The sequence below is a fragment of the Colobus angolensis genome, unplaced genomic scaffold (genome assembly GCF_000951035.1).
Source record: "Colobus angolensis palliatus isolate OR3802 unplaced genomic scaffold, Cang.pa_1.0 Scaffold25, whole genome shotgun sequence".
Lineage (NCBI taxonomy): Eukaryota > Metazoa > Chordata > Mammalia > Primates > Cercopithecidae > Colobus > Colobus angolensis.
The window spans coordinates 6,028,357-6,054,597 of record NW_012115710.1 but is presented as its reverse complement, the minus strand read 5'-3'; the positions used below and the strand labels follow the sequence as shown (position 1 = coordinate 6,054,597).

The following is a 26,241-nucleotide window of genomic DNA, read 5'->3' as shown; positions in this document are numbered from 1 at the left end:
AACGCCGTAACTCTAACACAGAAAAGAAGGACAGGGAAAGCAGTCTGTGATGAACAGGCGCGTGTTTCAGTCCACGGACGCTTGGCCACGGCCCATGAGGGGACACACCAAACGGCCGGGTCTCGCACGTGAAGTGAAACTCCCATAAATGGGAACGTCAGCAGTGAGTGTCCACCGGTATGTGACGTATCGGCTCACACGTCAAAGGGGATGGGGTTCTCCACAGTGGTCAGCAACTCACAACAAACCCGGGACTTGGGCAGCCACGGGGGCCACGAGGCGGCAGGGAGAGGAGTGTGAGCGTGAACACAAACACGCCAAGGGTGGAAGCCTGAGAGAGCGGAAGAGGCCCCGGCTGCCACGGATCGCTGGGCAGGAAAGCCAGCATCTGCAACTTCTTTTGTGAGAAAAACAGATCCTTCTTTGTCCAAGCCAATGTAGTTGGGTTTTCATTACCTGCAGCTCAGAGTATTCTTAACAGACCCCGTGTGTGCTGGGTCTGCTATGACGTCAGTGCTCCAGAAACACATCTCAAGTGAATGAGAGAATCTTGAGTGTCATCTCCTCTGGCTCCCATAAGCCTCTAACTCTTTCCTGATCCAAGTCAACTTTTCTCACTCCCTTTGTCCTCTCATGAAAGCCTGAAACCTCCGCCTTCCCTAAACAGTTGGTCTCCATGGCCCTAAGCCAGCTCCAGTGCTCCTAGCACATCCTCTCCCCAAGTGGATGAGAACTCACCAGTGGGTGGTCATCCCTCCTACGCTGACCACTCCGAACCCTGGGCTCTGGGCCAGACCTGGTGAGCCTCAGACCCATTTCCAAACTTCCTGGATGGCCCTGGGGGCCCACAGACAGAGGCTGCTCACGCCTGCCCCACGCCGAGGTGATGAATGCCCCCTGCAGGCACCTGCCCCTCACCAGGGTCCCAGGTTGCTGATGGCTTCCTCATCCATCCCCTCACCCAGGGAGACCCTGGAGGCATTCCTCCTGCCTTCTCACCCTGACACCCACTGTTTACCAGATCTCTGCTGTGCTCCCTCTCTTCCAACTCCTGCCCTCTCCTCTCTTCTCTACAGCTGGGATCCAGCTTCTCTTCTCCCTGGACGCTGCCCCTTGCCTGCTCACAGCCCTTCCATGGCTCCCCAGTGTCCTCATGATAAGCACCAAGCACTCCAGGCCTTTGGCAGGCGGGTCGCCCACATCACCAGCCTTTCCACCCAGCACTGGCGGCTGGGCCCCTGCAGGCCACTGGCCCCTCACACCTCCCACTCCTTCCAATCCCTCCAGTCAAAGTCCTTTCAGACCTCTCTATGCCCCAACCTTCAATCTCAGCCCCTAAATCCTGCTGTCGCTGGCTCCAGCATCTTTCCCCAGCCCTCCCCTTTAGCGCACCCCACAGTCCCTGTCCCAACACAGGCCTGGTCCTCCCTCACCTGAACCGCTGCCGCTATGTTCTCTCCCACACCCCTGCAAATCTGTCCCTATCAGGTTCTCCTCCCTCTCAGCCTTTGCCTCACCCCAGTTTCAGAGTCTCTCTCTGATCCGCCTGACCTCTGCATTTTCTCTGGCTGAGCTCCCGTCCTTCCGGTCCCTCCAACCACAGTCCCTCTTACCTGTGGCCTGGGCCACTGCCTTGAGAAGGACACCATCACCCACACCAAGCTCCAGGCCCTGCTGCGGTGGCCCAAGGTGGTTGAGGCTGAGGTAGAGGACGGGGAGGAGGTCTAGAGGCGACAGGGCCACCACGGAGCGCAGCAAGTTGCTCAGCGTCTCCACCATCCGGAGCCTGGAGGAGGGGACGGGCGTGTGACCACCTGGTTCTTCAAGGCCAAAGTGTGGTATAGGGGTGGGGTGGGTTTAAGGGGGTGGACACTAGAAAGAAATGGAGAACGGAGAAGAGGAAAGGGCTCAGGAACAGTCCCAGGCTCTGGGGCCTGGAGCCATGAGGAAAATCACAGATTGCTAAGTGGTGAGAAGGCCTTTGCAAAACCCTAACTGAGGAAATGATGACCGTGGAAAGCAATCACACCTAACCGATTCCATCTCGCTTCTAACCTTTAAGCTGTCCTTGTTCAGCCCTGAGTATAGCCAGAACCAACTTTGGGAAGGAATTCAGCTCATGGTTTGACTCTGAAACGAAATTGGTAATAGTTCTTTCTGGAAAAGACCCCTTTTTGCCTAGGGACCTGCCTCTGCAAGACTCACAAATTAGCTACAAGATTAGAAATTTAGGTTTAGGGGTCACGCAGCCTCTGGCTCCTCAGCCGTCTCCTGGGGATAACATCACTATTGTAAAACCTAAGACCAGGGCTTGAGAGAGCTTGCAGACCCTGCGCTCAGCCTGACACCACCCAGATAATCTGGCTCAGCGAGTTTCCCATCCCAACCAGGAACGGAAGACGGCAAGAAAAACTCACTTTGACCCCCAGTGAGTCCATCTTCAACCTGACCAAACGGCACTCCCCACTTCCCAAGACCCTACCTGCCAAATTTTCTTTAAAACCTCTGCTCCCCAAATGCTCAGGGAGACGGACCTGAGTGAAAATAAAACTCCGGTCTCCCGCCCAGCTGGCTCTGTGGGAATTACTCTTTCTCCGCTGCAGTTCTCCCGTCTTGATAAATTGGCTCTGTCTAGGCAGCGGGCAAGGTGAACCCACTGGGTGGATACAGTGGGGAAGTGACTTGGTGTGGCAGTAACAATGATGAAGATGGTGATGATCAGCCCAGAGAAATGACAGCTAATGCTACAGGGCGTTTTCCTTTTTTTTTTTGGGAAAAGAGTCTTGCTCAGTCGCCCAGGCTGGAGTGCAGTGGCGCAATCTTGGCTCACTGCAAGCTCCGCCTCCCGGGTTCACGCCATTCTCCTGCCTCAGCCTCCGAGTAGCTGGGACAACAGGCGCATGGCACCGCTTCCCTCTATTTTTTGGGAAAAGAGTCTCGCTCTGTCGCCCAGGCTGGAGTGCAGTGGCGCAATCTTGGCTCACTGCAAGCTCCGCCTCCCGGGTTCACGCCATTCTCCTGCCTCAGCCTCCCGAGTAGCTGGGACTACAGGTGCCCGCCACCACACCCGGTTAATTTTTTGTATTTTTAGTAGAGACGGGGTTTCACCGTGTTAGCCAGGATGGTCTCAATCTCCTGACCTCGTGATCTGCTGCCTCGGCTTCCCAAAGTGCTGGGATTACAGGCGTGAGCCACCGCGCCCGGCCTGCTACGGAGCATTTTCTAAATTCAGGCGCTGGCTTTGAGCACTCTGCACTCTTTTTTTTAAGGCAGAGTCTGGCTCCGTCGCCCAAGGTGGAGTGCAGTGGCACAATCTCGGCTCCCTGCAACCTCCACCTCGTGGGTTCGGGTCACTCTCCTCCGGAGTGGCTGGGACTAGCAGTGTGTGCCACCATGCCCGGCTAACTTTTTTTTAATTTTTAGTAGAGATGGGGTTTCAACATGTTGGTCAGGCTGGTCTCGAACTCCTGACCTCAAATGATCCGCCTGCCTTGGCCTCCCAAAGTGCTGGGATTACAGGCGCAAGCCAACACGGCCAGCCACTTTGCACCTTTTAACTCACTGAATCTTCACAGCTCGCCTCTGAGGTAGGTACTATTATTATTTCCATCTTACAGATGAAGAAACGGAGGCACAGAGAGTCCACGGCCTGCCCAAGGTCACAGAGCAAGTATCAAGCTGAGATGTAAACCAAGGCCGTGGGCCTGAGGACTGTGCTCCCGGCCACTAAGCTGCGCTGCCTCAGAAAAGAAAACCGTGTTTCTGTCTAAAACATCAAAGCTGGAAAGAATGGGTTTGTTACTGGCAAACTTAGGGGGCCTCATTAAAAAGAGAAGCTGTGTTTTTCTTACAGAAGTCTCATTACCAAGGCTTTTAAGGTTCAGAGAAGAAATACAAAAACCAACATTAGGGAAATCCCGCAGTAATAACTGTAGGCAAGAGCTACCATTGGATGGTGCAGTGGGTGGAACAGCCTATCCTGAAATTCGTGTCTACTCAGAGCCTCACCACATGACCTGATCTGGAAACAAGGTCTTTGCAGATGTACCTATAGATTAAGATGAGATCATAGTGAATTCAGGTAGGCTCTGAATCCAAAAAGCATCCTTACAAAATACAGAAGAGGGCCGGCTGTGGTGGCTCAGGCCTGTAATCCCAGCATTTTGGGAGGCTGAGGCGGGCAGATTACTTGAGGTCAGGAGTTCGAGACCAGCCTGGCCAACATAGTGAAACCCCGTCTCTATTAAAAATACAAAATTAGGGCCAGGCGCGGTGGCTCATGCCTGTAATCTCAGCACTTTGGGAGGCCGAGGCAGGCGGATCACGAGGTCAGTAGATCGAGACCATCCTGGCTAACTCTGTGAAACCCTACTAAAACACATACAAGAAAACTAGCCGGGCGAGGTGGCGGGCGCCTGTAGTTCCAGCTACTCGGAAGGCTGAGGCAGGAGAATGGTGTGAACCCGGGAGGCGGAGCTTGCAGTGAGCTGAGATCCAGCCACTGCACTCCAGCCTGGGTGACAGAGTGAGACTCCGTCTCAAAAAAAAAAAAAAAGTGCTGGTAACATCTGCTATGTGAGAAAGAAGGGACACTACGGAGCAGTCACAACAGGCTCGAATCACTTAACCAACATGGACACATATGGAAGTGGGGTTGACAGTGAAGGCAGGAAGCAGAATGAGCCACACATCTGGGCTCACCCTTGTGTCTTGCTCTGACCCATGAGAACGAGGCAGAAAGTCAAGAGGACCTGCTTTTGTGACCATGTCTGACATCATGATCATACGCCCGAGTGGGGTCGGAGGCCAAGTTGAAAGGATTTGGCGGAACAAGGCAGCATGGACTGCCATGCAGAGGACAGAGCCAGAAGCGTCCCCGTCCCCGCCCAGGCAGGCCTGATTAGTTACCGGGCAGACACCTCCTCGATCTTCTCAAACGTCCGGGCCACGGCCAGGTAAGGGACCCTGGGGAAGGAACAGAGACACAAGAGCGACAGTGGTGCAGGCTATACCACGCTGCCCGTCTGCACCCTTGCCTCCTCACACCTCCTTGGGACACCCTTGCCAATACCCAAATGCATGAGCTCACAGCCCAGGGCTGTCTCGCTGTCCCTTTCAATGCTGCTGATTGTCGCCAAAACACAGAAGGGAGACTTGACCATTTCCCCCAACCAAGGCTCTGCTTAGAGAGCCTCCGGCAGCAACAGGGACTGCAGGGGGACAGTCTGAAAAGGGAGAAACCTCACTTCTGGCCCGGTTTCCAGCAGGCGTCTTCCACGGGATGGTAGTTGTTCTTGGCAGGATTGTAACCGGATGGGTCCAGGGGTCTATGGAGGCAAGAGGGAGATTGAATCGCAGAGCCCTGGGTCAAAGCGAAGTCATTTCTCCAACTGTGATGTGCCAGGCTCTGTTTAAGACACACAGTGCAGAGCTATATGAAACAAAGTTTGCTAACCTGGAGCTCACACTCCAGCAGGAGAGTCAGAGGAAAGTGGGCAAAAAAAAAAACCCCTGTGTAAACACATCATTAGTTTTAAGTGTTAAAAAAAATCTTTCAGAAAACAAAAGAAAGCTGAGTAGAGGGAGAGGACGAGATGAGAGGTGCTGCTTCACAGGGCGGTCAGGGAACGCCGGAGACCCTATCTGGGCAGAATGAGGGGAGGGGTTAGCACAAGGGGCAGCAGGGGAAGAGCATTCCAGGCAGAGAGAATACCGAGTGCAAAGGCCCCGAGGTGCAGACACGCTTGAGAAACAGAAAAGGGATCGCATGGCTGAAGTAGGACAGAGGGAGGCATGTACAGTCCTGGGTGTCAGAAAGTGCCAGGTGCCATGCTAATGCCACATTGATTAACAATCAGACGTGGGAGGAAGGGACCTTTCCTTTTTTTTTTTTTTTTTTTTTTTGAGACAAAGTCTCGCTCTGTTGCCCAGGCTGGAGTGCCGTGGCATGATCTTGGCTCGCTGCAACCTCTGCCTCCTGGGTTCAAGTGATTCTTCTGCCTCAGCTTCCCGAGTAGTTGGGATTTTACAGGTGCGCACGACCACACCTGGCTAATTTTTTTGTTTTAGTAGAGATGAGGTTTCACTATGTTGGCTAGGCTGGTTTTGAACTCCTGACCTCAAATGATCTGCCCGCCTCGGCCTCCCAAAGTGCTAGGGTGAGCCACCGTGCCTGGCCAGAAGGGACCTTTCTAACTTCCTTTTCCAGATAAGGAAACTGGGGCACAGAGTGGTTGAGTAACTCACCCACAGCCACACAGCTGGTGAGCAGCACAGCTCTAGACACTATTCCCAACCTCTATTTTTTTTTTTTTTTTTTTTTTTTGAGACAGGGTCTCATTGTCACCCAGGCTAGAGTGCAGTGGAACGATGCTCACTGCAGCCTCAACCTCCTGGGCTCAAGCGATTCTCCTACCTCAGCTTCTTGAGCAGCTAGGACTACAGGTGCAAACAAGCAAGCCCAACGGATCTTTGCAGAGATGGGGTTTTGCTGTGTTGCTCACACTGGTCTCAAACTTCTGAGCTTAAGTGATCCTCCCACCTCGACCTCCCAAAGTGCTGGGATTATAGGCATGAGCCACTGCACCCGGCCTCAACCTTTATATCATAAGTGGTTCACACTGACCCCAGCCAAACTCTGCATTCAGACTCATCTGGGTTCCAATCTGCTCTGCCCCAGCCAGCTGTGCCTGCTGAGGAAGCAGCTTCCCCTCTCTGAACCACAGCATCTCCACCTGTCTGGGGAGCTAAGGGGTCTCTACTATGACAGGTTGTCCTGAAGGTTAAATAAAAAATGACAGTGAGGGTTCCCACTCCTGGCTGCATTTTATGGAACAGTGAGGACTCCCCAGCCCCAGGCCTACATCTCTACCAAAATGAGGACAAGGGTTCGGGGGCAGAAAGAGACGTCAGGATATTTTTCAGCTCTCCAGCTGATTCTGATGCTCACACAGGGCATGGATGGCCAAGACGGACAGTGCCACTGTGGGGTGCAAGAAAAGCAGTCATGCCGGGTGCGGTGGCTCACGCCTGTAATCCCAGTACTTTGGGAGGCCGAGGCAGGCAGATCACTGAGGTCAGGAGTTTGAGACCAACCCGGCCAATATGGAGAAATCCCGTCTCTATTAAAAATACAAAATTAGCTGGACATGGTGGCAGGCACCTGTAATTCCAGCTACTCGGGAGGCGAAGGCAGAAGAATCACTTGAACTCAGGAAGTAGAGGTTGCAGTGAGCTGAGATGGCGCCACTGCCTCCAGCCTGGGCGACAGAGCGAGACTCCGTCTCAAAAAAAAAAAAAAGCAGGTAGGAATGAGAGGACATGGGGACGTGGTGTGCGGAGGGAGCAGGAGGAGGCTGCAGATGCCAGGAGGCTACAATGTAAGGTGAACGGGGCTGGCTCGTGACGGCACTAGGAAGCCCAGCATTTATCCTCTGTGCTGGGGGGAATCGTAGATGGGTTTGGAGCATCGCAGGGGGGTGACATCGTCACTTTATAGGATATGTATCCACCCGCGCATCCAATCAGTCTTCAGTGTGACCTCCTGTGTGCATATTAGGTGTCATGGGAATCAGCCCAAACATCTCTTCAAATAATTAACAAAATTACAGTGAAGCAACGAATTGTTTAACAACCTACTCAGTGTCCCACAGCCCCAGCACACTGTACACATCACCAGGGCCAGGGCGGGGCGGCCAGCTCTCTATGGTTCATCCCCGTGGGCCACCCAGGGCTGGCACAGAAGGGGTGTTCAGTGAATTTTAAGGCAGAGGAGATGCGCCTACTGGCTTCCAGCACGTAACACTCAATCTGGTGAGTTCAGGCCAGGTGTAGTGGCTCCCGCCTGTAATCCCAGCACTTTGCGAGGCCGAGGTGGATGGATCACCTGAGGCTAGGAGTTCAAGACCAGCCTGACCAACATGCTGAAACTGTGTCTCTACTAAAAATACAAAAATTAGCTGGGTGTGGTGGCGTGCACCTGTAATCCCAGCTACTTGGGACGCTAAAGCAGGAGAATCGCTTGAACCTGGGAGATGGAGGTTGTAGTGACCTGAGATGGCACCACTGCACTGTAGCCTAGGCAACAGAGCAAGACTCCGTCTCAAAAATAAAAAATCTGGTGAGTTCAGAGCCAGAGGAACAGAGAAGTAGGAAGTGAGGCCAGAGAGGGAGGTGGGGGTCAGCTGTCGAATGGGCGTAGATTTTCTCCTGAGGGCTCTGGGGAACCCTAGAGGGGCAGAGTCAACTCTGGGTGTTAGAAAGATCCCCCAGGCTCTACGGGGATCAGACTGAGGATGAAAGACTGGAGGCAGGGTGGGGGGTGGCTGGGGCCATGGTCAGCAAACTCCGATCCTCGATGGTTTCTACGGGTCCTGGGAGCTAAGAATGGTGTTGCAACAGGGGCCAAATGTGTCCTGTAAAGCCTAAAATATTTACTCTCTGGCTATTTTTTTTTTTTTTTGAGACAGAGTCTCGCTTTGTCACCCGGGCTGGAGTGCAGTGGCACCATCTCGGCTCGCTGCAAGCTCCACCTCCCGGGTTCACACCGTTCTCCTGCCTCAGCCTCCGAGTAGCTGGGACTACAGGCGCCCGCCACCACGCCCGGCTAATTTTTTGTATTTTTAGTAGAGATGGGGTTTCATCGTGTTAGCCAGGATGGTCTTGATCTCCTGACCTCGTGATCCGCCCGCCTCAGCCTCCCAAAGTGCTGGGATTACAGGCTTCAGCCACCGCTCCCGGCTCCCTCTCTGGCTCTTTATAGAAAAGGTTTGCCAAGTCCTGCAAGAGGAGGAAGCCTGAGCTGGGGGTGGGGCTGTGGGAATGCAGAGAAGGAAGCACGCCTCGAAGACCCATTTCAGACCCGGACACTGACTCACCCCTCAGCAGCTCCCTCCTTTCCAGGAGTCCCTGGCTCCTCCTCCTTCACTTCTTTTTTGATTGCTGGCTTCCGTGGGGCTAGGAATGAAGACAGAAAACAGTGGGCCTCTTCTCCTTCCGGTAGCCCCCACCTCCCACCCATTCTGCACCCAGCACTATCCCAGTGCGTGGGCAGACGGGTGACAGGCTGGTAGACACAAGGCTGACTTTCCAACCAGCAGGGAGAAGGGTCTCACAGCATCTCAGGCCTCTGGAGAGAGGCCCACCAGCCTCCTGCCTGGACAACCCCGGGAGGTGGGGTGAGCAAGGAAAACTCACTGAAGAAGCTGCTGAGTGTCTTGGGAGCACTGCGGGGAGGCTTGGTCTGCTCTTCCTCCTCCTGCAGTTTCTGCCTCGTGGCCACCTTGGGCTCCGAAACGCTTTCCACTGGAATCTCTGCTTCTGCGGTGAGAGCGCTCAGACGGTGATGCAAACTCTTTTGACCCTGAGACTTTTTTTTTTTTTTTAACCTCCAAGATCATTCTGACCCCGTGGATGGTAGATATAGCTAAACCTACCCTTTTCCTTTCTGCTAGCTTTGAGCTGAGATCTCAGGCCTGCTGTCAACTCCTCAGTGCTAAACTAGTGGAATTCTAGCACTTGGCCTGACATAGGAGACTTAGGAATAGTGGTAAAAAGAAGTTTCATCCTCATGAGACGAAAATATTCCCAATCCTCCCAGCAGCTGTAGAAAATCAGATACAACTCTGTATCCCTAAAATTCTCCCCACAAGCGTTTCTAACACAGAGGCCTCACGGCCACTTGGACCACCCTGGGAGGGTAACTTCAGCCTCTAAAATCCTGTAACTCAGTTTGGTTGTCTAACTTAATTAATAACATTTAATTTACACCTATGACTTCTGAAAGCTGTGAATACTTTTTATCTTTTACTTTTTTTGAGGCAGGGGAGTTCTTGCTCTGTCGCCCAGGCTGGAGTGCAGTGGTGCGATCATAGCTCATTGCAACCTCCACCTCCTGGACTCGAGCAATCCTCCCACCTCAGCCTCCGAAGTAGCTGGGACTACAGGTGCGTGCCACCACACCCAGCTCCTTTTTGTATTTTTTTTGGTAGAGATGGGGTTTCGCCACGTTGCCCAGGCTGGTCTCGAACTCCTGGGCTCAAGCAGTCCACCCACTTCAGCCTCCCAAAGAGCTAGGATAACAGGTATGAGCCACCGCACCTGGCCTATGAAGACTTTTTAAAGAATGACTGGCTCTTTCCTCCTTTCCCACATGCATGGGAAAAAATAATAATTAAAAAAAAAAAAAAAACCCAGTAATAAAAACTATTCTTCTTCTAGATTTTGCACTTAAGCAGTAAGTTTGAGAATCTATGCCTTGTTTAAATTAATTGTCCTCCAAAGACTTCTGACCCCAAAATCAGGAGGTGGGGCAGGGCGGAGGAGGGACCAGAAACTCACCGGAGGTCTTTAGGGGCTTGGGAGGTGTGGCGGGCTGGTCCCTGTCTTCTCCTTCCTTCTCTGTTGCCACTTCAGCCTCTGTGAGGCTTTCTTCTGGGGTCTCCACTTCTGACAATAGACAGAACGGTCAGATGGCAAAAAAATCACAGTGAACCTACAAGGGCATTTTGACTCTGGAGGCAATCTGCCCTCATCTGCCATCTGTTTGTTGTTGTTGTTGTTGTTTTGAGACAGAGTTTCGTTCTTGTCGCCCAGGCTGGAGTGCAGGGGTGCGATCTCGGCTCACTGCAACCTCCGTCTCCTGGGTTCAAGCGATTATCCGGCCTCAGCCTCCCGAGTAGCTGGGATTACAGGCACCCACCACCACGTCCGGCTATTTTTTTGTATTTTTAGTAGAGATGGGATTTTACCATGTTGGCCAGGCTGGTCTTGAACTACTGACCTCGGGTGAGCCACCCGCCTCGGCCTCCCAAAGTGCTGGGATTACAGTTCTATCTTGTACCAATCCAAGGTACCTGTTAAGTGGCGGGCCATGTAAGACCCCGCTCCTCGTCAACCCCAAGCAAGGCAGGGACCTTGAGGGAGTCCAGCCCCCATTTGCCTATGTAGCCAAGACATACACGGTGTGTCTTTCCTTACAGATGGTTCCTTTAGTGTTATTCACCCCAAAATAGAATCTGAAAGGGTTAAAAATGTAAATGACAGCCTGCTATTGACAAAAATTTTTAAAGTTAACAAAAATCATACCTCTAGGGTCACAATAAAAACTGTAAAAACCAACTTGGGAAAAATCTGCCTTAGTAGAAAGAGCCACCTTCACTGCCCCTCACTGGACACTGACAATGGCTAAAAGCGTAGTTTACAGTAAAATTTGTACTAAAAATTATCAATAAGAAATCAAATCTTTTGTTTTTTTGAGACGGAGTCTCCCTCTGTCGCCCAGGCGGGAGTGCGGTGGCGCAATCTCAGCTCACTGCAACCTCCACCTCCCAGGTTCAAGTGATTCTTGTGCCTCAGCCTCCTGAGTAGCTGGGACTACAGGCGCCCGCCACCATATCCAGCTAATTTTTGCAATTTTGGTAGGGATGGGGTTTCACCACGTTGGCCAGGCTGGTCTCTAACTCCCGACTCAAGTGATCCACCCGCCTCAGCCTCCCAAACTGCTGGGATTACAGGCATGAGCCATCGCACCTGGCCAAGAAATCAAATCTTAACCAAATTTAAATCTGCCCTGGGAAAATGGACCTTTTATTTGTTTGCAGAAACAAAAAACCTGACGACCCTAAAGGCTGCAATTGGTGTAATCTCATGCAGGCCCCAGATGATCAATGGATCAGATCTTTATGGCTGTTTCCGGTGGGTTCACCAACATGCCGAGAACTCACTGGGCACTGCAAGGTATTTTGGATTTTTCAAAGGAAACCCGGCGACACCTGTTGGCCACTGTATGAACTACAAGTTCGAGGTATTTCAGTTTTCGGTATTACGTCACATTCCTTGTAATGACACTGCATCTCTGCAAAGCTGGGTTTTCATAGGTTGCTGCTATAAAAATCAAGTACTGTACAAAAATCAACATAGAACAGGATATGACGGTGGCAGTTTTCAATTAGATTCCACTGTTTAAGATGTTACAGAGTATCTAAGGCATTTCCCACAAGTAATTGTGGTTATTTAAGAACAAAATACAGGCTGGGTGCGGTGGCTCACGCCTGTAATCCCAGGGCTTTGTGAGGCCGAGGTGGGTGGATCATGTGAGCTCAGGAGTTCGAGACCAGTCTGGTCAACATAGTGAAATCCCACCTCTACTAAAAATACAAAAATTAGCTGGGCGTGGTGCTGGGGGTCTGTAATCCCAGCTACGTGGGAAGCTGAGGTGGGAGAATCACTTGAGCCTGGGAGATGGAGGCTGCAGTGAGCCCAGACTGTACCACTGTACTCCAGCCTGAGTGATAGAGTGAGACTCCGTCTCAAAAAAAAAAAAAAACACACAAATATTACTTTTTTTTGCAATGTATGTACAGTATCTACTAGATGTTTGGACATAACCACTTAATCAATAGAACTGATAAGGTATTGGCCTAGGAGCACCATAAAAAAAATTACTAAGACATCAAGGGTGCTGTGAACTAAGAAAGTTTGGGAACTTCAGCTTTATGGTAAAATTTACAAGGAAAAGGAAATCATTTAGAAGAAAATAGTTTCCATTAAATAAATATAAAAACAGAAAATAAAAATGGGAAACTGTGCCTGAATTATGACTAAATTAAGATGTCCAAACAAATATATCCCACAATGTTTTCAGAACAAAAGTTCCCACATTGGTAGGTGGAATTCCTGGGGTTCCTGGACACAGGCATCAAATCGGCAGGGTCCGAACATCCTGAGCTCTCAGGCCCCTGCCCTTGCGGATCCCCCACCACACACACACATAGTTCTCTCCTCCTGGGGGCTCACCTTCCTCCTCCTTCTTCCTTTTGGCTTCTCTGTCCTCGTCCGCACTCTGCTCTTCCAGGACTTCCTGAATGGTCCGTTTCGGGAGCTGCTTTCGAGCTGGGGAGGCAAAGGGCTTGGGGTAGCTGACCTCGCTGGCCTGTGTGCTCCCATCCCAGAGAGCTCAGACCCGCTGATGTAGCCCCTGGAAGGCTCTGGGCCCTCCCCCCTTCTCTGCCTGCACACAGCCACTGCCCCAGTGCAGGCCGCACCCTTCAATCCCTGCTGCTTCCTGGCTGTGTGACCTTGGGCAGGTTACTCAATTCCTCTGTGCTTTGCTCTCTCACGACTGCAGAATGGAAATAACCCCCACAAGGAAACAATGATGTAATGTACTCGGCACAGTACCGATTCCAGCAGGTCCCCTGAGCTCCCCACCGCTCCCCTCAGATCTTAACTGCCTCCACGTGTTCCAGACAGCTTCCCCGGAACCTCGGAAGTCTGGAAGTGGCAGGGAATAAACTAGCCCCAGGAGAGGCCCTCACCCCATGATCAGCAGGAGTTGGTATATCAGTACCCCAGCTGCCTCGCATCTCGAGGATCACTCTGGAGCATTGACACCATTCTCCAGAGAATCCCAAAAAACTAAGCTCCAGCTGCCCAACGTGTAGCCGACCTAACAGCCCATCCCGTGTTGGCTGCTCCCCTGCCCTGAATCACCCTCTGTTCCCTGCACCTCCTAAACAAATTACTTGCATTTGGATCCCTGTTTCAGAGCTTCAGAGCCTGCTTCCAGAAGACTCTAAACTAACTAAACCTAACTAACCCTTGATGAAGAGCTCACACGAAGGCAGTTACACGCAGCTTCACTGTTATATCTCATGGCGCCTGCTGCGCCACCTGGTCCCTGGTCTCCCGGCCCCCAGTGGCTCCTTCAACCTTCTATCAGCATGTCAGGTACTGTCTCTCCCTGCTCAAAACCCTTCCATGACTCCACATTCTCTGCTGTATCCAGGATAAAGTCTTTTGATGTCTACCCCGATCCTACCTAATCTCTCTTCATCTGACCTTCTAACCCTTCCCACACCACGTACTCTACCTTCTTTGATATCACCGCTAAACTGGGGTGTTTCCAGACACACCCAGCCGTTCACCCCTCCCGGCCTCAGCATATGCGATTTGGGAGCCAGCTCAATGTCCCTCCCTCTGAACATAATCCCCTGACGCACCCCCAGGGCCAACCTCAGCGTCCACCTGGAGCTCCCAGCATGCCCTCAGCCACACCGTCACTTCCTTATGGCCACCTTTCATTGAGGGATGAACCTGCCTCCCCGGCTCACAGCCCTTCTGCGGCTCCCAGGATCTGCAGCACGAAGCCCAGGCTCCTTAGCTGGGTGTGCAAGACCTTTTGAGATCCAGCCCCCACTCTCCTCTCTAGCTCACCTCTCACCACGTGCTCTCCTCAAACTTTCCCTGCTCCTCAGATCGCATCCGATTCTCCAGAAACAAGGAAGTAGACGAGAGGCCCAAACATGCCATGCTGGTCCCATCTCGGGGCCTCTGCATGCGCCTTTCTTGTCTGAGACACGTGCATCTGTCCTTTCTCAACATGGCCAACTCCAATCCATCTTCTAAGATGGCTCAGCCATCACCTTCCCCGGGCTGCTTGACTTCTGAGCTCCCAGAGTACCCTGCGTCACCCAGCGTCGTCCAATGGAAAGATCTGGCAAGCCATGTATGTAACCTTAAACTTTCTTGCAGCCACGTTAATAAAAAGCGGGAAAAACCAGGTTGAACTTGGTTTGAAGAATCTATGTTGCTCAACACATCTAAAATAGTATGATTCCAACATTCTTTTCTCATGCTAGGTCTTCAAAATCCAATGAACTCACTGCACATCTCGAGTTGGACACCAAATGTTTCATCGGAAACGTGGTCTGTGCAGGTTTCATAAAACGTACGGCTATTCACATACCAAATGACGTGGAAAAAGTACAAAGTCTTTACTCACTGAATTGCATATTAGCTTTCAAATGTAAATTCAACTGAAAGGATCTAACATGAAAGATTCAGCTCCTCTGTCACACTCACCACACTAAAGCGCTCAGCAGGCCGGACCGGACAGCAAGGGCTCACGCTGCCCCGCGTTACGTGTGGGTCTCTCACCCCGTTCTTCCCCTACAGCAAACATTCCCACTCCCTCTTAGGACAAAGATGCTGTTCCCCAGGCTGGCTTTCCAGGACCTTCTCACCTCGCTGCTCATCGTCCCCAATCCTGCCCTCTACACGCCAGTATGCCAGGCCCTGAGCGGCCCCCAGGCCTTCTCAATTTATATGTTCCCTTGCCTAGCATGCTCCCCTCCTCCTTTGCTGGTTGCCTCTTCTTTGTCCTAAAGGGCTCAGTTTGGTTAGCCTCTCTTCTGGAAGTCTCCCTTGAGCCATGGCCCCAAGCTTGTGTTCCCACGTGAGCTGTGAGGCCTCCATCTCAGCAGATAATTACAACCACAATGACCAACAATGATTGAGCCCTGACTGAGGGCTGGGCCCAGTTCTGAGCAGCTTACACGTGCTATTTTCTAACTCAGATATTTCTGTGCGGTAGGTGCTGCCATTATCATCATCTCTACAGATAAAGCAAACTAAGCTCAGAGAAGCTTGGTCATTTGTCCCAGGTCATACAGCCAGTGGATGGTGGACCCATGCTCTTAACCACAACACTGAGACCACCACTGTCATTAAGGATGACTACCTTGGATGGAAATCCAAGCGGGGAGAAAGGCAGGCGACTGGCCGGTGTGGTGGCTCACGCCTGTAATCCCAGCATTTTGGGAGGCTGAGGTGGGCGGATCACCTGAGGTCAGGAGTTCGAGACCAACCTGGCCAACACAGTGAAACCCCGTCTCTACTAAAAATACAAAAATTAGCCAGGCATGGTGGCACGCTCCTGTAGTCCCAGCTACTCAGGAAATTGAGGCAGGAGAATCGCTTGAACCCAGGAGGCAGAGGTTGCAGTGAGCCGAGATCTCGCCACTGTACTCCAGCCTGGGCGACAGAGCAAGACTACGTCTCAAAAAACAAACAAACAAAAAAAGAAAGGCAAGCAACTGAAGGGGCAGTGGCCCGTGTGTTCTCACCTGTGCGACGCTTCGGGATCCCTGATGGGGAGCTGTCCATGGGAGAGGTGTCAGAGAGGGAAGCGCTGTTTTCAGGAGATGTGGCAGGACGGGGCGGGGAGACCTGTGAGCAGTCCGGGGCAGGCTTCTGGAAGAGGAAAGAATGGTTCTAGAGTGAGTGGGGAAGGAGGGACTCCATTTCCCAAAAGTTGAGAGTAGAGGGGACTGAAATCTCTCTCTGAGTCTACCCTCCTCTCTGACCTTATGATCTCAGCCCTAACCCAGGTCTGGTCTCTTGCCACCTGGGCCATCATCCCGCCCTCCAGTGCAGGATCATGGTCCCATCAAGGACCCCCATAGCACTTCTGTTTTCTGCAGTAACAGAATTTTCGATTCTCCTGCCTCAGCCTCCTGAGTAGCTGGGACTACAGGCCTGCACCACCATGCCCGGCTAATTTTTGTATTTTTAGTAGAGACAGGGTCTCACTACGTTGGCCAGCTCTACACAACAGGATGTCAGGAGAAATGATATACACCTCTTTGTATAGTTTTTTTTTTTTGAGACAGGGTCTCACTCTGTCGCCGAGGCTCGAGTGCAGTGGCGCGATCTCGGCTCACTGCAATCTCCGCCTCCCAGGTCCAAGGAATTCTCCTGCCTCAGCCTCCCGAGCAGCTAGGATAACAGGTGCACGCCACCATGCCCAGCTAATTTTTGTCTTTTTTATAGAGATGGGGTTTCACCATGTTGGCCAGGCTGGTCTCAAACTCCTGAGCTCAAACGATCCTCCCGCCTTGGCCTCTAGAGCACTGAAAATACAGGCGTGAGCCACCGTGCCTGGCCTTCTCTCCATGCAGATTGGATGTTTGTTCCCTCCAGGTCGCATGTTGCAATCTGGTCTCCAATGTTGGAGGTATGACGTGGTGGGAGGCATTTGGGTCATGCGGGCAGATCCCTCATGAATGGCTGGTACCCTCCTTGTGGTAGGAACCGGGTTCTCCCTCTACTGGTTCACGAGGGCTGCTGTTTAAAATGCCTCTCTCGCCATGTGACACACCTGCTCCTCCTCCACCGTCCACCGTGACTGGAAGCATCCTGAGGCCCAGGAGCAGATGCTGGCGTTACACTTCTTATACGGCCCGCAGGACTGTGGACCAAAATCAACCTCTTTATAAATTAACTGCTCTCAAGTATTCCTTTATAGCAATATGAAATGGACTAACATGCATTTCTTGGTTCAAATAACATCCACTTAATGTTGAGTGGGTGCCCGCCTCTTCCTGTCGGTGGAATACGGATATTCACAGGGACAAGGGCATCTACAGAGAGCAGACGACAGCACAGAGGAAGCCTGGGCCTCTCACCCTGTGAGACTGTCACATGAATCCCGGACTCTGCACTCATGAGCAAGAAAAATAAGTTTGCGTCTTGCCTGAGCCACTGCTACTGTGTCTCCGTTTCAGTCACTCACTTCTCTTCTTACAGGACCCTGTGCCAGTTATTAAGTGATTTTCTCTCAGCTCCAAACCTGTCACTGTCCAGTCTCCCCCGTGATGCCAGGCCTGGGACTCCATGAATCTCCTTCTTGCTCTGGCACCACGTCGGCATCAGGCAGTGCCAATGGCGGGAACTAGAGGGCACTGCATGATTGGAGGCATAGCCAGCTTCTCTCCACTGGGGGCTCAGCTGCTGGATCCCACTGACAGTTTTCTGTAACACTCATGGGGCTTGCCACGTGGTACCTGATCAGAGACACTGGCATCTCCCACCCAGTGCTCCCTTCCTGAAAGATCAGAGTTCCAGGCTCTTGAGGCACCTTCTCTAAGCTCAGAGACCTGCCAGCAGTCCCGCCACAGAGGTGTGAATTTCAGCTCCAAAGCCACAGGGACGGTCGCTGCACCTGGCAGTTGCTACCTCCATGATGCCTTAGAGTTAGTTCTCTCTTTACCCCTTCAGTTACCTATTTAACAACTGCACACCTAGTGACCATCCTTTAAACTCCCTCTGTTCAAATCACTGGTATGGTTTCTGCCTCCCATTGAAACCCTGATGGAGATAGAGGTCTCAGAGAATTTTTTTTTTGAGATGGAGTCTCGCCCTGTTGTTCAGACTGGAGTGCAGTGGCATGATCTCGGCTCACCACAACCTCCGCCTCCCAGGTTCAAGCGGTTCTCCTGCCTCAGTCTCCCGAGTAGCTGGGACTATAGGCCCGTGCCACCATGCCTGGCTAATTTTTGTATTTTAGTAGAGACAGGGGTTCACTATGTTGGCCAGGTTGCTCTTGAACTCCTGACCTCATGATCCACCCACCTTGGCCTCGCAAAGTGCTGGGATTACAAGCGTGAGCCACCACGCGTGGCCAGAGGAATATTGTAAACACTGCCCAGGACTAAACGATCTCTGCCTCTCTTCTGCCCAAAACTCTTCCTAGTTCCCCAGAAGCCTCAGGGTAAAGTCCAAGCTCCAAAAGAGATCTCTGTCCTAATACCTGGAACCTGGGCATATGTTAGGTTACATGGCAAAGAGTAACTGAGGTTGCTAATCAGTGGACCTTCCGATAGCAGGATTATCCTGGACTATCCAGGTGGGCCTGATACAGGCACAGGGCCTTCAAAGTGGAAGAGGGCGGCAGGAGAGGAAAGTCAGGGTGAGATGTGGCCACAGAAGAAAGGCACAGAAGGAGGCAATGCCACGTGCTTTTTTTTTGAGACGGAGTCTCACTGTGTTGCCCAGGCTGGACTGCAGTGGCGTGATCTCAGCTCACTGCAAGCTCCACCTCCCGGGTTTACGCCATTCTCCTGCCTCAGCCTCCCGAGTAGCTGGGACTACAGGTGCCTGCCACCTCACCCAGCTAATTTTTTGTATTTTCGATAGAGATGGGGTTTCACCATGTTAGCCAGGATGGTCTCGATCTCCTGACCTCGTGACCCGCCGCCTTGGCCTCCCAAAGTGCTGGAATTATAGGCGTGAGCCACTGCGCCCAGACACTTGCTTTGAAAATGGAGAAAAGGGGATCCCTGGTGGCTGCAAAAGGCAACTCCTGGATTCTCCCCTAGAGCCCCCAGAAATGAACGCAGACCTGCTGACACCTTGATTTTAGCCCAGTGCAACCCATTTCAGACTCACGACTCCCAAACTGTAAGACAATAAACTGGCATTGTTTGAAGCCACTGCATTTATGGTCAATTGTTACGGCAGCAAATGGGAAGCTAATATAAGGTGAGGAAAGTTTCACTGAGAAAGTGGTATCCGAGCAAAGCATGGAAGAAAGCAGGGGACTGAGCCAGGTGTGTATCTGGGAAAAGAGGTAGTGGCCCAGACGTGGAAGTGCACCTGGTGAGTGTGGAAAGCCAGGACGGAGCGAGCTGAGGAAGAGCTGTCCATGCAGCTGCAGATGTGATGGACAGGGGGAAGAGAGGAGGAGCAGGAGGGGCTTGGTAGGTTCTCACAAGGCCTGGCTTTGGCCTGTGGTGGTAATACCAGGGGGTTTGGGCAGGGAGTTACAGGACCTGACCTCACCACTGACAGAATAAGCAGCACTGTGCTTTGGACATCATCCACAAAGCAATGAACAAGCATTAAATGACTTAAACAGGGGAAGAGAGTGATCCAATGTTTTTGGAGAAGTTAAAAAGCCCTCTGACCACAGGAGAGGCTAGATATACTTTTGAGCCCTTGTTTTTTTTTTTTTTTTGCTTTATTTTTGAGGCAAGGTCTTGCTCTGTCACCCAGGCTGGAGTACAGTGGTACAATTGTAGTTCACTGAAGCCTTGAACTCCTGGGCTCAAGCGATCCTCCTGCCTCAGCCTCTCAAGTAGCTAGCACCACAGGCATGCGCCACCACACCTGGCTAATTTTTAAAACATTTTTTTTTAGAGATGGGGGTCGCACTATGTTGCCCAGCCTGGTCTCGAACTCCTGGCCTCAAGTGATCCTCCCACGATGGCCTCCCAAAGTGTTGGGATTACAGACGTAAGCCATTGCACTGGGCCCTGAGCCCTTACTTTACATCAGGCACTATTCTCAGATCTGTACGTAAATGAACTCATTTCATCTTCCCAGTCACCCTATGAGGAAGGCGTTATCAGGAGCTGCATGTTACAGGGGAGGCACCCAAGACGTAACTTGGTGAAGGAGACCACCTGAGGCCCTAGGGCAGGGGCAATTAGGACCAGGCCGTCTGCACTCAACACAACCAGGAAACACATCCACTTCTCCCAGGCAATTTCTCCAGAATCCTCCTCAACAGCTACTGCGCTCTGTTCCAAAGGCTAATGGGAATTAGTTTCTTCAGGTAAAAATGGGCAGGCTGATGGGGACCTACCTGGCCTTTAGCAGGGCTAAGGGCTTCATCCTCCTCTTCCCCTTCGCTGCCCAGGACCCGGGCCGCCTTCCTCCCTGGCCTCTTCACTGGAGAGTCACTATCAGACACCACTCCATTCCACTCTTTCAGTGCTGCCCTGGAAGGTGGGGAAATGGGGGTGTAAAGGGGCGACTACAGCAGGCAGAGTGGGGTCACTGCTCACAAACACCCTGGTTTCTTTGCTGTTTCCTTCCCTTCCTTTCAAGCATCCAATGAACATTCTCTAGTTGCCTCCTCAGCAAATCTCATCATTTCATCCATCAATGCATCCATCCACCTGCCCACTCATCCACTCACCCACCCATCACACATCTCTGGAGGCCTTCGGAGTGTCTGCCCTGTGATGGGTGATGCTGAGGAGCAAATGGAGTCCCCGCCTAAGGCTCCACTGATCTCCAGCATCTATTGGGAAACCTTCTTTTTTTCTGAGATGGAGTTTTGCTCAGTCACCCAGGTTGGAGTGCAGTGAGCCGAGATCACGCCATTGCACTCCAGCCTGGGCAAAAGCGAGACTCCATCTCAAAAAAAAAAGAGTATCGCTGTCTTCCACTTAGATGAGACAGCATTAAGATGTGGCCAGTGGCCAGCTTCTCTGCATCATGGAGAATGTCTGGCTGCAGAACGAAGCCAAGACCTGCAGAAACAGAGACTAATGGGCAACTCCGAGGCTGTTGGATCCAGCTGTGCCTGCAGCTGCTCTTGCTCTTGGACTTCCGGCTGCCTGGCTGAAAAAATCTTTCGGGTCCCAAGACATTTTGCATTAGGTTTGTACACTTGCAACCAAGAGAATTCTGACTGCTAAAGGAAAAAATTCACCATATCCCAGCCCTGTGACGTACTTCGGAGGGGGCTCCATCTCTCTGCTGCTGTTGGATGCCTCCTTCTCAGGCTTCTTCGCTTTACCCTCTTTCTTGGGGTGGAAGAATGACCTAAAGGAGCATAAAAGGGAATTTAAAAAGGAGAATAACAGCACCAATACCCTGCCTATCTATGCTGCATTCTATAACTTCTAATACCATTTCCCATCTCAGCACATAACAGAGAATTTCAAACAAGCCCTTTAACCTAACTGATAGGGAAACTCAGACTCAGACAGAGGAGACAACACTGTACTTATTTTTCTGCCCTTACTTTTTGCAAGATACAATACATCCCAAGTTTCATTCAACAAATATCAACTAAGCACTTTTTAACCTTTTTTTTTTTTTTTTGAGATGGAGTCTCGCTCTGTTGCCCAGGCTGGAGTGCAATGGCGTGATCTCAGCTCACTGCAAGCTCCCCCTTCTGGGTCACAGCAATTTTCCTGCCTCAGTCTCCCGAGTAGCTGGGATTACAGCTGCCCGCCACAACATCCGGCTAATTTTTTTCGTATTTTTGGTAGAGATGGGTTTTCTCCATGTTGGCCAGGCTGGTCTCAAATGCCTGACCTCAAGTGATCTGCCCACCTTGGCTTCCCAAAGCGTTGGGATTATAGGCATGAGCCACCACACCCAGCCTAAAAAAATTTTTTTTTCTAGATGGAGTTTTCACTCTTGTTGCCCAGGCTGGAGTGCAGTGGCGTAATCTTGACTCACTGCAACCTATGTCTCCTGGATTCAAGCAACTCTCCTGCCTCAGCCTCCTGAGTAGCTGGGATTACAGGCAGCCGCCACCAAACCTGGCTAATTTTTTTTTTTTATTTAGTAGAGATGGGGTTTCACCATGTTGGTCAGGCTGGTCTCGAACTCCTGACCTTAGGTGATTCACCTGCCTCCCAAAGTGCTGGGATTACAGGCGTGAGCCACTGTGCCCGGCCTAACTAAGCACTTATTATGTGCCAGGGTCTGTTCTGGGCCTGAGGGGTTTGGCGGTGACCCAGACACATGAAGTTCCTGCCTTCAAGCAGTTGACACTCTGGTGAAGGACACAAACAGTAAGCAAACAATTAAATATAAAATGTTGGGGCTGAGCACGGTGGCTCATGCCTGTAATCCCAGCACTTTGAGGAGGCTGAGGTGGGCGGATCATGAGGTCAGGAGATCGAGACCATCCTGGCTAACATGGTGAAACCCCGTCTCTACTAAAAATAGAAAAACAAAATTAGCTGGGCGAGGTGGCAGGCGCCTGTAGTCCCAGCTACTTGGAAGGCTGAGGCAGGAGAATGGCGTGAACCTGGGAGGCGGAGCTTGTGGTGAGCCAAGATCGTACCACTGCACTCCAGCCTGGGCGACAGAGAGAGACTCTGTCTCAAAAAAAATGTTGGAAGGCGTGCAGTGCTCTGAAAAATATAAATAAAGTAAGGCACTTTTCAACTAACTCATTAGAGATTGCCTAGAAGGGGGCTTCTTCCTAAGAACACAGTGCTGAGAGGAAAATTAGGAACTTTACAGTGGGGAGGTCTGGCCAGCACTCCCCTAACCAAGCGATGAAGGTTCGCTTCACCAGCGATGCCACAGGAAACTTACATGCGCCTGACACCAGCCAGCATCTTTCGGTGGTATCTTTCCAAAAGCCCATAACCCTAGTGTAATTATGAGAATAACACTGCGTATGGCAACACCGGGGACAATTCTACAGGATACCTGTTCCGTATCCCCAAGACTGACAAACGTCATACAAAACAAGGAAACTCGGAGAAACGGCCACCCAGAGGAGACTGACACGTGATGATCAAATGCAACATGGTACCCTGAATTGAACTCGAGAATAGAAAAGGACATTTAAAACAAAAAAATCTGGCGAAATCTGAATAATAAAATACAGAGTTCAGTTAAGAGTAATGTACTGACGTCGGTTCCTCCGTGGTGAGAAATGGATCGTAGTCCTGTATGATCGTAGCAACGTGCTGTCGGGGGGCTGTCCTATGAACTGAAGGATGTCTAGCAGTATGCCTGGCTTTTAGCCACCAGATGCCAACTGGCAATGGAAACTGGGCGAGGGTATACAGGACCTCTCTGTACTGTCTGTGCAACTTTCCTGTAACTCTAAAATTATTCCAGAATAAGAAGTGTATTTAATCTTCAAAAAGAAAAGGAAAATCATGCAAAAGCAAGGGGACACAAAGCAATCGAAGGCATCATCAGCCCTGGAGAGACAATCCCCAGATTCCTTATCACGGGAGAAAAATGGAACCCAGGATTTGCGTAAGCCACTCACCGCCTCCCAGGTTTCTGGGACGGATGCCCAGGTCTGGGTCTCTCTACCATCCACTTTCTCCGCCTGGTAACAGCCCCTCCGTTTTCCTCTTGGGATGCTTCTTACCCCACACTCTCTCAGTACGCACGATTTGAGTGCACTGGCCCTTTTGCTCGTGACCAGGGGTGGACACATGACTCAGGCTGCATCCCCGTGGCCGGTTCAGGGATAGGTATGTGGCCCGAGCTGGGCCAGTGAAACTGGGCTCTAACACCCTCTTTCCACGGGGAGGCTAACCAGGGGAGAGCCCGCCTGAGGGTGAGGACAACCTCAAGGACAGCAGAGCTGAACAATGGAGAGAGACAGATTCCCAGGGAGAAAGTTTTGGCAACTGGACGGAACCAAGCCTGAGGCTGTGTACTCCAGCAGGTTTCAATGACATAAGTCAAGTCACGCCCTTTCTTGTCTTCCTGAAGCCAGACTGCATTAACACAAAGTTTCTCAAGCTAGACACTACTGACGTTAGGCCTGATGGTTCTGTGTTTTCGGGGGGCTGTCCTACAAACTGAAGGGTGTTAAGCAGCATGCCTGGCTTTTAGCCACTAGATGCCAACGGCAAACCCTGTGTCCCTAGGTTGTAACAACCAAAAATATCTCCAGACACTGGCTGGGCGCAGTGGCTCACGCCTGGAATCCTAGCACTTTGGGAGGTTGAGGAAGGTAGATCACGAGGTCAGGAGTTCCAGACCAGCCTGACCAACACGGTGAAACCCTGCCTCTACTGAAAATACAAAAATTAGCCGGGCGTGGTGGCGTGCACCTGTAATCCCAGCTACTCAGGAGGCTGAGGCAGGAGAATTGCTTGAACCCAGGAAGCGAAGGTTGCAGTGAGCCAAGACTATGCCACTGCACTCCAGCCTGGGTGACAGAGCGAGACTCTATCTCAAAAAAAAAAAAAAAATATCCAGACATTGCCAGATGTTCCCTGGGGAGCAAAACTGTTGCTAACTGAGAACCGCTGGGGTGGGTTTCTGTTCCTTGCAACTAAAAGGAGTGGTTCAATATACCGTCTTCCATATCCCACGGCTCATTTTCCTTACTACTTGACTCCTGGAAATTCCAACTCAAAATCTAATGTAAGGGTTTTTTTTTTTTTTTTTGGTACAGATTTACAGAAAGAAACAGAGGACTTGGAGAATGAAAGACTCGGGGCAAGGGAGGGTCCTCACATGATACTTCGCTGCATGTTGGCGCCAGAATTCTCCCTTCCTGTCCAGCACTTTCCTTCGTCTGTCAGCTGCTCCTGGAACAGAAATCCAAACACTTGTTGAGGTGACTGGTTGTGCAGAGATCCAAACACATAAAACCCTTTCTTTCAGAAAGGAAAAAGAAAAAAAAAAAAAACCCAGAAACATGAATTTTCCCTTTAAGAAGAAACTCTTGTTTTTATGAACCAAAAAAATTTGCTAGTGAGACTTACTGGTGAAGAATAAAACTTACAAATCAGAAATTAAGAGGCCTCCTTTACCATAAGAAGACTGTTTTTCATCTAATATGAAGAATAGACTGAGGACCTGAAATGGGTTTTTTTTGAAGTTTAAAGGTTAGTGAAAAATTGTTTTAAGGTGATGACATAATTCCCTAAAACAACTGTGGAAGCTTATAAAATTATACCCGCTGGTCTACATAAATTAGCTGTTGGGCAATTTCTAAGGTATGCTGTTATTTCAAGCAAAGGGCAGAATATCACAGAGTGTGCTACTGTACTGTGTAAAAGAGAGACTATAGGCCAGGCACGGTGGCTCACGCCTGTCATCCCAGCACTTTGGGAGGCCAAGATGGATGGATCACCTGAGGTCAGGAGCTCAAGACCAGCCTGGCTAACATGGCAATACCCTATCTCTACTAAAAATACAAAAATTAGCCAGGCGCAGTGGCGAGCGCCTGTAATCCCAGCTACTCTGGAGGCTGAGGCAGGAGAATCACTTGAACCCGGAAGGTGAAGGCTGCAGTGAGCCAAGATTGTGCTACTGCACTCCAGTCTGGACAAGAGTGAAACTCCATCTCGAAAAAAAAAAAGAAAAAAGAAAAAGAAAAAAAAAGAAAGACTGTAAATGTATCCACATATCTTGTATATGCACAGAGCATCTCTGTTGGAAGACAAAAAACTGGTGATGCTGTCGCCTGAGGAGGGACAGACACTGGAGGGAGATTTTTTTTAACACACATGCTTTTGCAGGCAGAACAATCAGAATCCATTACCCCTTCAAAATATATTTTTAAAAATTAAATACTTTTTTAAAGTCTATTATTTAATAAAATCAGTAACAGTCACTGGGGCTTCCACAGTTTAGAGTAACGCTAATGAAAGGGTTCCTAGGCCGGGCGTAGTAGCTCATGCCCATAATCCCAGCACTTTGGGAGGCCCAGGCGGGTGGATCACTTGAGGTCAGGAGTTCGAGACCAGCCTGGCCAACATGGTGAAACCTCGTCTCTACTAAAAATACAAAAATTAGCCAGGTGTGGTGGCTGGCACCTGTAATCCCAGCTACTGGGAATGCTGAGGCAGAAGAATCACTTGAACCCTGGAGGCGGAGGTTGCAGTGAGATCACGCCACTGCACTCCAGCCTGTGCAACAGAGTAACACTCTGTCAAAAAAAAAAAAAAAAGAAAAGAAAAAAAGAAAGCGTTCTTAATCTGGGGTCCACAGAACCCAGAAGTCCAAGAGCAGAACTCAAGTTTGACAGGAAAGAAATTACGACTTTATTCTTGTAAACTTTTTATTGGAACTGAGCCTTTTCTTCCATTATAAATATTAAACATATAAAAATTATATATTTTCTATATCTTTTTTTTTTTTTTTTTTTTTTTTTTTTTTTTT

The 26,241-nt window shown here is 50.7% G+C and overlaps 1 protein-coding gene across 4 annotated transcripts in view; it reads right to left on the bottom strand.

The window, feature by feature from the left end:
* The window catches only part of LIG1 (ligase I, DNA, ATP-dependent), a 61,595-nt gene that overhangs the window by 32,786 nt on the left and 2,568 nt on the right, over positions 1-26,241 (bottom strand). Inside the window, exons 2-12 of one of the 4 annotated variants that reach the window (XM_011946476.1) lie at positions 24,589-24,662; positions 21,085-21,174; positions 20,207-20,342; positions 15,906-16,032; positions 12,796-12,891; positions 10,339-10,446; positions 9,196-9,318; positions 8,877-8,955; positions 5,247-5,327; positions 4,909-4,965; positions 1,614-1,786 (exon numbers count right to left, since the gene is read on the bottom strand). In XM_011946476.1, the coding sequence (XP_011801866.1) occupies positions 1,614-1,786; positions 4,909-4,965; positions 5,247-5,327; positions 8,877-8,955; positions 9,196-9,318; positions 10,339-10,446; positions 12,796-12,891; positions 15,906-16,032; positions 20,207-20,342; positions 21,085-21,174; positions 24,589-24,605 (1,087 nt within the window). In that variant the 5' untranslated portion in view covers positions 24,606-24,662. Of the gene's footprint in view, positions 1-1,613; positions 1,787-4,908; positions 4,966-5,246; positions 5,328-8,876; positions 8,956-9,195; positions 9,319-10,338; positions 10,447-12,795; positions 12,892-15,905; positions 16,033-20,206; positions 20,343-21,084; positions 21,175-24,588; positions 24,667-26,241 lie in introns of those variants that run through there. The other 3 variants (XM_011946474.1, XM_011946477.1, XM_011946478.1) reach the window with 3 other exon arrangements.